Source organism: Petromyzon marinus, chromosome 27 (genome assembly GCF_048934315.1).
Source record: "Petromyzon marinus isolate PM22_M1 ecotype Great Lakes invasive population chromosome 27, UKy_Petmar_22M1.pri1.0, whole genome shotgun sequence".
Classification (NCBI taxonomy): Eukaryota; Metazoa; Chordata; class Hyperoartia; order Petromyzontiformes; family Petromyzontidae; genus Petromyzon; species Petromyzon marinus.
The window spans coordinates 13,432,246-13,446,537 of NC_133693.1; the positions used below are offsets into that span (position 1 = coordinate 13,432,246).

General features: G+C 44.5%; 1 protein-coding gene across 9 annotated transcripts in view; it reads right to left on the reverse strand.

Annotated features, from left to right (window-relative positions):
- Window positions 1-340: 340 nt before the first annotated feature.
- ENO4 (enolase 4) overlaps window positions 341-14,292 on the reverse strand; it is a 29,067-nt gene continuing 15,115 nt past the window's right edge. For 7 of the 9 annotated variants that reach the window (XM_076070140.1, XM_076070143.1, XM_076070144.1 and 4 more), the window contains 8 exons: window positions 11,969-12,102; window positions 10,751-10,920; window positions 9,501-9,629; window positions 6,516-6,584; window positions 5,875-6,036; window positions 5,021-5,146; window positions 4,248-4,443; window positions 2,668-3,552 (listed from right to left, as the gene is read on the reverse strand). In XM_076070140.1, the coding sequence (XP_075926255.1) occupies window positions 3,152-3,552; window positions 4,248-4,443; window positions 5,021-5,146; window positions 5,875-6,036; window positions 6,516-6,584; window positions 9,501-9,629; window positions 10,751-10,920; window positions 11,969-12,102 (1,387 nt within the window). In that variant the 3' untranslated portion in view covers window positions 2,668-3,151. Of the gene's footprint in view, window positions 1,910-2,527; window positions 2,646-2,667; window positions 3,553-4,247; window positions 4,444-5,020; window positions 5,147-5,874; window positions 6,037-6,515; window positions 6,585-9,500; window positions 9,630-10,750; window positions 10,921-11,968; window positions 12,103-14,292 lie in introns of those variants that run through there. The other 2 variants (XM_032961494.2, XM_032961495.2) reach the window with 2 other exon arrangements.

A 14,292-nucleotide genomic window follows, 5' to 3' on the forward strand; every position in this document is an offset into this window, starting at 1 on the left:
AGAGGTGGTACGCTTTGAAGAGACAACTGGCTCCACAAAAGTGGTTCACAATAATTTGTCGCCTTTGTTTTTTAACCGGGTGAACGACCAATGAAGGAAATCGCTTTTTCAAAGGATACTTGCGATACAAGCTCAAATGCAAGAGTAACAATTGTACAATAAGTGTAAAATAATGATTAATCGCGAAATGATTAATAGATATAAACTTCAAATTTAAATTATAAGCTAATAATTTGAGACAAATACATGTTATAAAAAAGTATGTTAAAAATAAACATTTGCTCTCTGAATTTTAATTAATATAATCCAGTTTATCAGAGAAGACTGAGGGAACAGATGCTAATTGTAAGGGACACATTTTAAGTTTATTTTGTTATACCAGGTAGAAATTCAAGAGAGCAGGACAGCCTAATTTGCAAGGGTGACTTGAGTCACCAAAATGAAAAAAAGCAAGGACAAATACTGTGCAATGCAGCACAGCAATGCAATAAAAATCAGAACAAAATCAAAGACACACTGTCATGGCACGTTGTTCTGAGTTCAAGATGCATTATAATGAAGTCCAAAAATCCGCTGTTAATTCTCAGCACGGGACGAAGGAACGTTATGGTCGTCTCATGTTGTGAGGGTTTGGGATTTGAGCAAACTAAGACTAAAGTACAGATGAAGCTGAGCACAGGGGCAAGCCAATTCAGGCATTAGAGTTGTGTGTGTGTATGTCCAGGCAGAATGCGTATGTGCAGGTGGGAAGTGGTCGTGTAGCGGTGGCGCGCTGCGCTACGAACCCGGCCACCCGAGTTTGATTCCTGCTCATGGCCATCACCAGTGATGATTATCTGAACCGGTACTGAGCCTCCCCTAGGTCGACTCAGCCTCAAATGAGTACATGGCACGGTGTCTAAGAACATCGCCACTGGGGAGACAAAGGCGATTGGGCGTGGTGCTAGCTATCCACCCCCTCGTGTACCGTGCCGGTCTTCACAGGTGCTACTCGCTAACAGCACTTGCCTCAACAGTCTGTTAAAGCTATACGGGGGGGTCTTTGTCTTTGCAGCACGAGTCCCGCATCGTGTTGGCGCCGTTGTTGCCCCTTCCTACGCTTTTGCTGCAGCTCCTCAAAGCAGCAGCAGCAGCAGCCTCAGCCCAGGCCAAGGAAGGGCACCACCCATGCCTGGTCGTCTCAACAACAGCAATGGGTGGGAGACACCGGGGCCATGCACTGGACAAGGTGTAAAACCCGATTGTTTTGGCTCGTCGCTCTGAGAACTATTCTGCCGTCCCTCTCTCGCCTCTACAATGACTAATGAACAAAAAGCATTGGGCTAAATTTGTCTTGAAAGTCTTTATAAAAACATGACCACCGAGCCTATCAAATTGTATAACTCTGAAAGTCTTGAAAGTGAGCCCTTGTACCTTGAGATAAAAATGTTTATGCCAATCCTTTAAATAAATAAAATACACTTTTGGTCTCAAGGCTTTTATCTGGTCTTCAACAAAGGTCTTGTAGTGAACAAACAAGACTGTTTTCCTCGTACATAAACTATACTGCATACGCAATAGCTATTTAATAGTTCTCAATTACTTTTTTAAGAAAAGTGTATTGTTAAACATCACATCCACAACGACACACACATCCTACGCATTTTTGTAGCATTTGTTACATTGGTAAGAACTCTGAGCTTATTTTTACATCTGAATGTTACCATGTTTTAAATTGTATTTTTATCAGAACAAATTATAATTTTACTTGTATCTAAAATATTAGTAGTACTTCATAGTTGAGAGCAATAATCCCAGAATAAGCCATACCTATCAGCACATGAACATTCCTTACAACTCCTTCTCTCTCACTAAGCATCAGGATTCCTTTCATCGGCGATTACTGGAAAGGTGTACGGTTGACTCATTTCTGAAAAGAGAATATCATACATTTTTGGTAAAGCATTTTCAGTCTGAACATTAAAACGTAACACAAATCTACTCTGTTTAATTGCATAAATTTTACCAGATTGGAAATCGTTGGTAGATTTTAAAAGAGATCAATATGTTTAATATCATGAATGGCTCATCAAGAGACGTGAAGTAATTCTGGAGTAGAGTTCAAACTTTAAAACTTGGCTCAAATGTCAAAGTAGGTATCTCCCATATAGAACATGTTGGAGATACTGAACATCTAGAAAACATATTTGACATATTGTTTAGTTAATGTATCTCTGCTTGTTATTATGCATCTAAAGACTGTATCAAGCAACACTGTCGCGGAACATTTTTTCCAGTTAAAATTCAGCTTGAGTGGAGGCCAAGGCCAATTTCAGATAACAAATGCCAGTGTTTTATAAGTCAACAATTGGGAATCAAAATGCAGTGCACAAACCACTGTCACACCATTGAGACTCATTCTCCTGCCCACCCACAATGTATCACGCTGCCCCCCCCGCACCTCCATTAGCACGGATGGCTACGTATGGTGCAAAAGAAGTTCAACATACACAAATACATACACATACATTCACTCATAAATACATACCAAGCATGTCTCCTTTCAGCAGCTCCCACTCAATCTTCACCAGGTGATTGTAGCGCGCCACCCTCTCGCCACGGAGAACACCTCCAAGGATCAAGAAAGAGGCCCCCATGCCAAGGGCCTTCGTACAACAAACGCCGATACGCATCAAACGTCACTCGGTACCTCTAACTCAGGTAATCATTCTCCAGCTCCCACTTGACCCACTCTCTCTTAGGCTCAGCTAAGAGAGAGTGGGTCAAGCAGCTTCTGGCTGGCCATCAAAGAAAGACGGTCACCGCGTTGCGCACGTTCAGATGCGCTTCTGCGGCCGTCTGGAACACTCTTCCTTCCGATATGAGGAAGCCACTGGAGCTATGCACTTTTAAAGCTAGATTGAAAAGTAAATTCTTGAGAACTGCTTTTTGTGTTTAGTTTGTAATCTTTGCCCCGCACCTCCAGTTAGCACGGGTGGCTACATATGGTGTGAAAGAAGTTCAATATACATACATACTTTACTGCTGATCCCACTGTGCCTGATTTAAAAAAAACACGTAATAAGCAATACATACGATTGCTATCAGGAAAGGGTCATGGAGGATTCAGGCCAAGTGGAAAAGTATGACAACAAAGCATTGAAGATGTGATTCATTGCAAGATCAGCTGGCAGAAGTGGGAAATGCCAACAAATGCACACAGCGAGGGAATATTCTCTGCATCCAAGTAATTTTCAAAGGGAAAACAATGTTGAGTGCTACAGAAAGAGTAATCCTGATGTTGGAAAAAAATCGTTGCATTACATAAGTGGGATAGACAACAGCATTGACAAGAGTTAATTTTTTTAAGAAATGCACCTCTCATAACGCAGGGAGTAGTGATAAAACCCTCTGTAGTAAGAACCCGATGTAAAACACACAAACACTGAACCAATTTTAAGTCCTTGGAATCCTTATTTCTGTTAACATTCCTCCACAATCTTACCATGTCCACCAAACTACCATCTGGTGTATCTCCAGAACACGCACCAAAAGCAACACACAACCCTTTGCCTAATACACACAGACAGAGAACAAAATGACATCGTTACGTGGGATACATGAGTAAACGTTGGCAGTGGACACCTATGAAGGCCAAAAGGGCCCAGAACACGGTGCTCAAGTACCATGCTCAGATAATAATAATTGACACTTATTAAGTGCCTTTCACAAAGTCTCCAGGTGCTGTGCATGAAAAGGACAAAGGTAATAAAGAGAGAACCCTGCGGCAAAATAAGAGTCAGAAAGGACCAAAGCTGATGCGATGAAAGTTGTTTTAAAATTAAGTTTTTAGTTGAAACTTAGTAGTATTTACACTGTCGGAGATCCTCATCTCCACTATTAGGGAGACCCACAACTGGGGGGCCACCAGGAGGGAGTTCCAAAACTGGGGGGCCACCACAGTAAGTGCCCGATCACTCCAAGAGCACAGCAGAGATGGAGGTATACGTAGAAGGGCACCACAAGTAGATCTTAAAGATCTTGAAGGGGCACAAGACTGAATTAGCTGCTGAATATAAAGTGGAGACAGTCCTTGTAAGGCCTCGCATGGTTCTGTTATCCTTGCGTGGGTTTCGATGTCAAAACCCTTTCGGGGCCTTTGACGCCTGCCATGCGGATGCGAGGTGCTATATTAGTTACAATTGATGATGAGTTTAACATGAATCACCAGTGATAAAGAAAGTGAGCAAAAAACGATGCCTTCTTACCTTGCAAGTATCTCGAAGCCTGCAGCAAGTCAGAAACGGTCACTTGGTTGGTGTGTTTGATAATCACACCAGTGGCCTTCAGTGTTCCTGTTATGTGTTCCAAATTTTCCAGTTCAGCCAGGCGACAGAAATTTTCATTGAAAATGAAACACTTTTCACCAACAGCTGAGCTGAGCCTACGCCACTGCTCATGGTCCTGGGAAAAGATTCCCACAGGCAAATTGGTAAAAAGGTTTACATTTAGAATGGGAAAAAAATTACTTTAAAAAAATTTACATTAGTAAATGTGTGACTTTTACTTGAGACAAACCATGAACGTTTCCACAGAGCTACCACCACACCTACCATTACTCAAGCACATTCACCGAGAAAGCGATTTAACAGCTGACTGCATCATCATCAACAGCCTCCATGTCCAGGTACTGCCTCGTTGGTTAGTAACATCTCTCCATGCCTTCATATCGTCCCATATTCTGTCTTACTGAGGATCTCTGCATCTATACCAATACACCTTTCAGGATGACATTTTCGTGCCAGCATGCTGTAGTGTTGCTCCCTCCTCTCACTTGCATCTTTACCCTTGCATAATTTTGAACTGATAATAAAAAGCCACATACCAACATGTGCAAACGAGACAGTATTCGCAAGAGTATGGGGGATGGCGACAAGGTGGGTTGGCCTTCATCATCGCCCAGTGGATAGGTCACGGCTGAGGACGACAAACGTATGAGAACAGCGTTGAGTTCACACCGCTTACTGCTCACAAACGGTACCTCAGGGCACAGGGGGTCGATGAGCGCTACGACAGCTGGGTGCTGGCCCAGCAGCTGTACGTACAGCTCCACCATGTCGGTTGTGGCTTTGAATGACCCACTGGCAACCTCATAGCGGCCCTTCTCCTGTGTAGCAGGACAAACACACGCAGCCATGTGCAAACAAGATCAAGACATCATCACGGCCAAAGCTGTCGATGCCACCGCACTACACCAGGGCTTTCAAACCTCCGCTAGAGCCTGCAAATGCTGCACAGTAGGCATGCAGCAGACCTCCAAGATCTGCCCTGACAATCTCCCACCATCTGGCCTTAGGTCTACTCTTCTCCTTGGTCACTGGACTCATGGAGACTGCTCCAATGCTTGTTTTCAGTAACCAGCCTTACCCCCTCCTGCACATGTACTCCTTAGCAGAACCTATTTTTTCTGAATCTATCTGATTCATATCTACCAACATCTTGGCCACATGGAGAGAGGAGCCATTTCATCTTTGCCAGAAAAAGGCAGATGTGTGAGCTGTGGGAGAAATATTTGTCTATTTGCAATAATGTAGACCAAGAAAGTTAAATTATTAAAGTGAAAACTATTTTTTAAGGTTTGTATCCAGAACACATCGGGGGCTGATTCAAACCATGTAGTCAGGGCCTAATTCAACTGGGTCGACCTGGATCTACTCACCACATCCAGTATACCTCCTGCTGTGGTTGTGGCTACTCGTCACATGCCTACTCAAGTCTACAGTGACCTGGAAAATAGTCAGTGAAACATGAATCCTTGCCTGCAGAAATCAGCGGGTGAAGATCCAGACAAGCTACGCTTTGAGATCACTGCGCTGTGCACTGTGTGGCACTCACATAGTCCATGACTTCGTGAGCGGCACAGTTGAGGGCCAAGTGGAAGTCGACGCCTGCCGTGAGACCCAGGCTCCTTGCCACCTCCTCAATGATCTCCAGAGGCCGCTCCAGTTTGTCGCATCCAATCAGCGGGGCCCCCACAGCACCGACCACGTGCATCGTCTCATAGGGAACAAAATCCCCCACACCTCCGATTAGCACGGTTGGCTACGTACGGTGCGAAAGAAGTTCAAAAGCCATACATACAAACCAAGTTCATCCACCACCATTTCTTACGAGTGATGTGCAGACCGACCATGAGTGAGGATGTCTTAACATTAGTTGTATACAATACTTGTTGCATCGTACTATACAGATGAGCAAATAGAAATACAACGCAAAGTTTTGTGAAGTTACTACGGCAGAACAGGGAACAGGATATGTTTGGAACATTAATTTTGAGTGTTTTTTCTTCGGCTTTTGATTATAGCTCTAGTTTGGAGTTCCCTCGAGTTAGAATGTTTTAGGCTTATTTCCCAAATATTACCTCTCATCTATGCAAGACTAAGGTCTTGAAAGTAACTAATTAGTACACAGCTGCATTGCGCAATAGGCTGGTTTTTGTTCATTATTGAGAACTGAATTTATAGTATTCAACTTACCCCTGTTTTGGGAACCACTTCTGCGTGTTTCATGATCTGATGCTGGATTTCAGAAATAATGTTGAGACCCTGACAAGGCAAACATCAACTTAGTTATGGATGGGCACTGTGCATCAAGAAACAAACCCAAGTCAATATTTTAGCTTGATGACGTCTTAAGAAAGGCCAATATATACAGAATATTGGCAGTATTCTCTTTATACCAACATCTTACCTCCGATTAGAATGCTTGGCCACGTACGGTGCGTAAGAAGTTCAACATACATAAATACAAACAAGAGGGCACACAATTTTATAATGCAAGGCAGCATATAAATATCCCTAAAGAGAAACAAATCCATGTTATATGCATATCAAGCTATGACTAATGAATCGTAAACAATGGCAATGACAAACGGTGCAGAGAATGGAGAGGTGCAAACTCGGAATTACACTGCGAGACAGAAAGAGTAAACACGTGATTTAGAGAGCACACACAGGTTAGAGACATCGGTTTGACTGTTAATTAAAAAATTGGGATGATGGCCGATGGTTTAGATTAATGACGGAGAGGCCGCCAAGAGAGGGGAAAGCTCTCGGGAAGATGTTCACAGTGGAGATGGACATATGCAATGAACTCAATGGATTGTTTACATGGCGAGACGATAATAGACAGGGAGGACTTGGGGAGGCCTTCATCCAATAGTGTGTAGTGTATTCTTAGTTCTTTCGGTAAAGTCACGTTGAAGGGAAACAATAAAATAATATATATAAAACAACACATTACATAAAATCCGTGATCTGGTTCCGTCTGTAAAAGATGTGATTCCGGACATACAATACCCTGGTGTCTACAAACTAAGTTGCCTCTGTGGTAGTAGTTACATTGGAGAAACCAAACGCCATGTCTCGGACCGCATTCGTGAACACAAAGCAGACCTTAAACACGGTAGGACCAACACCTCGGCCATGGCAGATCATTGTTATAATTCAGTAGGCTCACATGACATTGACTTTTCCAAGACAGAGGTTCTTTGTAAGCCATCTGGCTACCATGAGAGATTCGTTCATGAGGCTATCCACATATACAAGCACAGAGACAATTTCAACCGAGAAGATGGATTCTGGCTTAGCAATCATTGGAAAGATTTGATAAACCATTTCAGGTCTTAATTGATTGTTCACGCTTACAGTGGCTTTCAGACAGCATACATTACATTTTTCGTCTCCCCCCTCCTCTTTTCAGAACATAGATGGACTAGTCCTTCTAAATAAACTGCCAAATCACTGCGCGTGGCGCTAACGTTTTTTTTTATAAATAAATAAATACACCGTTTAAAAATAAATAAATTTATGCCAACCGACACACCTGATGACGACCGTTTGTGTTATGGTCGAAACGTCGTGAGAATTTTTATTGTTTTAGATATATTTTATTATTTTATTGTTTCCCTTCAACGTGACTTTACCGAAAGAACTAAGAATATGAATTACTGCAGTCACGAAAGCTTTAAATCAAAATTTAGTGTGTAGTGTCTTGTAAAATCACTCAGTCGGACACGTTATTACAGGTCACCTGCTTACACTTTATTACTCTATTCTTGCACCAGTTGTAGGCACTCCTGTCTCTGTCTATATGGTCACTTTTGTTAACTAACTTCCCCTAACTACTTTACACCTCGCTGACCTGCCTGCGGTAGCTCTTCCTCTCAGCAGCTCCGTACTCACAGCTCCGCACACAGAGCTTGCACCCAGCAGCGCTCACACAGAGGCTTGCACACAGCAGCACTCACACAGAGGCTTGCACACAGCGGCGCTCACACAGAGGCTCGCACACAGCAGCGCTCACACAGAGGCTTGAACACAGCTTCGCTCACACAGAGGCTCACACACAGCAGCGCTCACACAGAGGCTTGCACACAGCAGCGCTCACACAGAGGCTCGCACACAGCTTCGGTCACACAGAGGCTTGCACACAGCAGCACTCACAGAGGCTCGCACACAGCAGTGCTCACACAGAGGCTTGCACACAGCTTTGCTCACACAGAGGCTCGCACACAGCAGCGCTCACACAGAGGCTCGCACACAGCAGCGCTCACACAGAGGCTTGCACACAGCAGCGCTCACACAGAGGCTCGCACACAGGAGCGCTCACAGAGGCTTGCACACAGCTTCGCTCACACAGAGGGTTGCACACAGCTTCGCCCCCACAGAGGCTTGCACACAGCAGCGCTCCCACAGAGGCTTGCCCACAGCAGCGCTCACACAGAGGCTTGCACAGAGCTTCGCACACACAGAGGCTTGCACACAGCTTCGCTCACACAGAGGCTTGCACACAGCTTCGCTCACACAGAGGCTTGCACACAGCAGCACTCACACAGAGGTTTGCACCCAGCAGTGCTCACACAGAGGCTTGCACCCAGCAGCGCTCACACAGAGCTTGCACCCAGCAGCGCTCACACAGAGGCTTGCACACAGCTTCGCTCACTCTGCGCCGCTGCCCTCGCCTACGTTCCCTCAGACCCACTCACTCGTCCGATCCGGGCGGGGGGATCAACCATCACCCGCCCGTCGACTCATGAGGGTTGAGGTCCATCCCTGGCTTGAGCGGCAGCGGCGAGATGTCTTCACCTTGGTCCCAGCAACCCAAACTCCCGCTCCGCTCTCACGCGCCTCCTTATATCCTCCTCCCAATTATCCAGCTCCTCCCTTGTGTCTCTTTAGGGTCAGACAGGCTGGCGCCTGTCAAGCCATCAATCACCCCTTATCGCACGTCTCCCTGTCAACACCTCCGGTGTCAGCGTGCAACCCCGGACCGACCCCGTCTGCACCCGATTCTCCCCTTAATGAGGTGGAGGTTTGCTCGTGCAACCTCATGTTGCACACGTGCACCTGCCTGCCCTCGGTTGCCCTCGGCCAACAGTGTGCACCGCGTATTTTACCACACTACAAGTGGATAGAGCAGGGCTCATGAAGATGATATCCGTTTCACAAATGTGTTAGTACCTGTGAAGCTGTGAGTCCTGGTCTTGGCAGAACCATCACTTCTTTCAGAAGATTTAGCTTTCCTGGTGATGCTTTTCCACAGCACAGCACCGTTACCATAGTGACTGGAATTTTCAATTTTTGTTGTACCTATTAAACAAGACGCAACATGTGCCTATGTCATCACTGCAGTTGTGTCCACCAGGTTTGAGTCACCAAAAGCCACATGCTATGTGCAGTAGCAGCAGGAGCAGCAGCCACGTTGAGAAGGTGTTGTGCTCGCGCACAGTGACTCTCCTGCACCTGCTGTTGCACCAACCCTGCCAGAAACCACAGCTGGTGAAACGAGAGCTGCCGAAAACCGGGGGACGCGGGCTACGTGCAACACCCGTGAACATATTTTGTGACCCTAAATCACATTGTTCGCCAATGTGAGTTTGAATAAATAAATACCCACCTGACAAAATAACTAAACCACAAGCATGCACTGTGATACCACGATTACAATTTATGAGTGTTCATAACAATAACACATACTATGCCAGTTAACGCTCCACTAATACTGCATGTGCAGTATGCGACACCAACAATTACTACCATCACCATGTATAATACAATATCATATTTAAATGTAACTTATATTGTATGTTAATATATAATTATATTGTTATCATTATTTAATTAACTTACACGACGATATTATTAGACTTATGTATGAGAGATTATCCAAATATTCCCTTCATTTGGCTGCAATGGCACCCAAAGAGACATGTTTAATGATAATCACACGGCATCCTCACTCACACACAGCTACAAGAGCAAGGAACTCCTACTCCCATAATAACTCTTATTGCAATTTTTGTTACAGCAATAGCACAATTACAGTTTACTTCTGATTGCAACCATAAAATATTGAAGGAATGCAATTATATACAGATGCTGTGTTAATTGATTGCTAATATTGTGCATGCTTACTTTTCAGTTATTTAAATCCGTTCTTTTCAGTCGTTGCTTATGTGTTAGTCCTGAGAATAATGACATCTGTATTCATCTGGATGTTTAATTGCCAATTTGCAGGGTTCAACGATTGGGAATATTTGCTTGTCGGTGGGATGGACACAAATATATTTAGCAAGAAAAAGGTCAACTTTGGATTGCTTAAATTTAACCTTCAGTTTGCATGAATTGCACCATAAATGAGTAAAAATGTCTTGGTTAAGTACGAAAACTTATACAATGTAATTATACACATTAAAGGTGTCTTCACTTACCTCTGTGTGGGAGAGGGAAGCAATGTGCTTGTAAAGTGGGCAGCTTTTAAGTCGGGCTGCGGCCTTGGCGATGGCCATAGATGTCGCACTGATGGCCACACTTCCGGGAAGTAGTGGGGCTCGCATCTCTTTGTGAAAGAGTGGCTTTTCCAGAGCAGCGCTCTTCTTGCCTGCGGATGGCGAGTGGACATGAAAGAGAGGCTTTTGGCAGGAGAAAAGCAAGCGGCAATCGGCAACAAGGCACCAAGTACTCATCGTTAACGTGTAGATATTGCAGGAGGAAATATTTGTGATGTTATCTTAATTCTTACATCGAAATATGCCTCATATCCAGCATATCAGATTCGATCAAAACATTGAGATTATTTTTTAAAACGTCTTTTCCTAAATTGTATTCCAGATTTCGATTTAAAGCTTTCGTGACTGCAAGGATTCATCTTCTTTGGTTCTTTCGGTAAAGTCACTGAAGCTCTGTCGTCCCGACAGATTTGTTCCTTTCACCTGAAGAAGGCCACTTGTGTTGTGGCCGAAATGTCGTGAGAATTTTATCGTGTTATTTTATTTTATTATTTTATTCTCATTCTACGTGACTTTACCGAAAGAACCATAGAAGATTTATTCCAGATGTGCTACTGGTGTCATGTCATACTCAATGTGTCAACGCGTACCTGGTGTGCCTACGTGTACCCGGTGTGTCTATGCGTACCCGGTGTGCCTACGCGTACCCAGGGTGCCTACGCGTACCCGGTGTGTCTACGCGAACCCGGTGTGTCTACGTGTACCCGGTGTGTCTACGCGTACTCGGTGTGTCTACGCCTACCCGGAGTGTCTACGCTTACCCGGTGTGTCTACGCGTACCCGGTGTGTCTACGCGTACCCTGTGTGTCTACGCGTATCCGGTGTGTCTACGTGTACCCTGTGTGTCTACGCGTACCCGGTGTGTCTACGCATACCCGGTGTGTCTACGCGTACCCTGTGTGTCTACGCATACCCGGTGTGTCTACGCGTACCCGGTGTGTCTACGCGTACCCGGTGTGTCTACGCGTACCCTGTGTGTCTACGCGTACCCGGTGTGTCTACGCGTACCCGGTGTGTCTACGCGTACCCGGTGTGTCTACGCGTACCCGGCGTGTCTACGCGTACCCGGTGTGTCTACGCGTACCCGGTGTGTCTACGCATACCCGGTGTGTTTACGTGACCCGGTGTGTCTACGCGTACCCTTGATGGGTTTTTTGTCACTGTTCACTGTCACAGCAAGTGGTTGCACCACGGGCTCCGAGAACTCTGTTCTTGTCACTTCCTCCTGCTCCTGTTGTTGATGCACTTCAGACAGTTTCTCCTTTAGGAACTCCCTGCACCATGTAGGATATATGAGTCCATCAGCCCGCGGTTCTTCTAGAAAAACTTTTCATTTCAAATTGTGTTACTTATATAAAATTAATACGTAGGTTTTCACAGCCAATATCACAATTCATAGTTGTTTTATTGGGTTAGGCCACGTGATGTTCTTACCTCTGTCACGCGACAGCCAAACAAGTGAATTGTCCTTTGCACACGTGTAAGTTGAATATCAATTCTCACAACCAAATTTAGCCATTAGATACGACGTCTCGTTTGAAACTGCATCAAGCATCGTTGGCACAATGGTTGCCTTATTATATCCAAAAATCAACTTTTCCATCGTCAAAGTTGATGATGACAAGGTCAATTATTTCTATTGATAAGATGCTTTGTATAATTTTATTCATCTGTAATTTAAGACTGCCAATGGAAAGATAACATTTGAGTACAGTACAGGTATCCCTCGATTTACAAACAGGTTGCGTTCTTCAAAAAACTTGCATAAAAGAAAAGTTTGTAAATTGGAACGGCTCTTCGCATTATTTTAATACATTCCAACTGTACTCCTAACCTAAAAACATACACCTACAGTGAGGGGAAAAAAGTATTTGATCCCCTGCTGATTTTGTACGTTTGCCCACTGACAAAGAAATGATCAGTCTATAATTTTAATGGTAGGTTTATTTGAACAGTGAGAGACAGAATAACAACAACAAAATCCAGAAAAACGCATGTCAAAAATGTTTGCATTTTAATGAGGGAAATAAGTATTTGACCCCCTCTCAATCAGAAAGATTTCTGGCTCCCAGGTGTCTTTTATACAGGTAACGAGCTGATATTAGGAGCACACTCTTAAAGGGAGTGCTCCTAATCTCAGCTTGTTACCTGTATAAAAGACACCTGTCCACAGAAGTAATCAATCAATCAGATTCCAAACTCTCCACCATGGCCAAGACCAAACAGCTCTCCAAGGATGTCAGGGACAAGATTGTAGACCTACACAAGGCTGGAATGGGCTACAAGCAAGCAGCTTGGTGAGAAGGTGACAACAGTTGGTGCGATTATTCACAAATGAAAGAAACACAAAAGAACTGTCAATCTCCCTCGGCCTGGGGCTCCATGCAAGATCTCACCTCGTGGAGTTGTAATGATCATGAGAACGGTGAGGAATCAGCCCAGAACTACACGGGAGGATCTTGTCAATGATCTCAAGGCAGCTGGGACCATAGTCACCAAGAAAACAATTGGTAACACACTACGCCGTGAAGGACTGAAATCCTGCAGCACCCGCAAGGTCCCGCTGCTCAAGAAAGCACATACATGCCCATCTGAAGTTTGCCAATGAGCATCTGAATGATTCAGAGGACAATTGGGTGAAAGTGTTGTGGGCAGATGAGATCAAAATGGAGTTCTTTGGCATCAACTCAACTCGCCGTGTTTGGAGGAGGAATGCTGCCTATGACCCCAAGAACACCATCCCCACCGTCAAACATGGAGGTGGAAACATTATGCTTTGGGGGTGTTTTTCTGCTAAGGGGACAGGACAACTTCACCGCATCAAAGGGACGATGGACGGGGCCATGTACCGTCAAATTTTGGGTGAGAACCTCCTTTCCTCAGCCAGGGCATTGAAAATGGGTCATGGATGGGTATTCCAGCATGACAATGACCCAAAACACACGGCCAAGGCAACAAAGGAGTGGCTCAAGAAGAAGCACATTAAGGTCCTGGAATGGCCTAGCCAGTCTCCAGACCTTAATCCCATAGAAAATCTGTGGAGGGAGCTGAAGGTTCGAGTTGCCAAACGTCAGCCTCGAAACCTTAATGACTTGGAGAAGATCTGCAGAGAGGAGTACGACAAAATCCCTCCTGAGACGTGTGCAAACCTGGTGGCCAACTACAAGAAACGTCTGACCTCTGTGATTGCCAACAAGGGTTTTGCCACCAAGTACTAAGTCATGTTTTGCAGAGGGGTTAAATACTTATTTCCCTCATTAAAATGCAAATCAATTTATAACATTTTTGACATGCGTTTTTCTGGATTTTGTTGTTGTTATTCTGTCTCTCAATGTTCAAATAAACCTACCATTAAAATTATAGACTGATCATTTATTTGTCAGTGGGCAAACGTACAAAATCAGCAGGGGATCAAATACTTTTTCCCTCACTGTATATCAATTTTAACAATGAAAAAATTATAA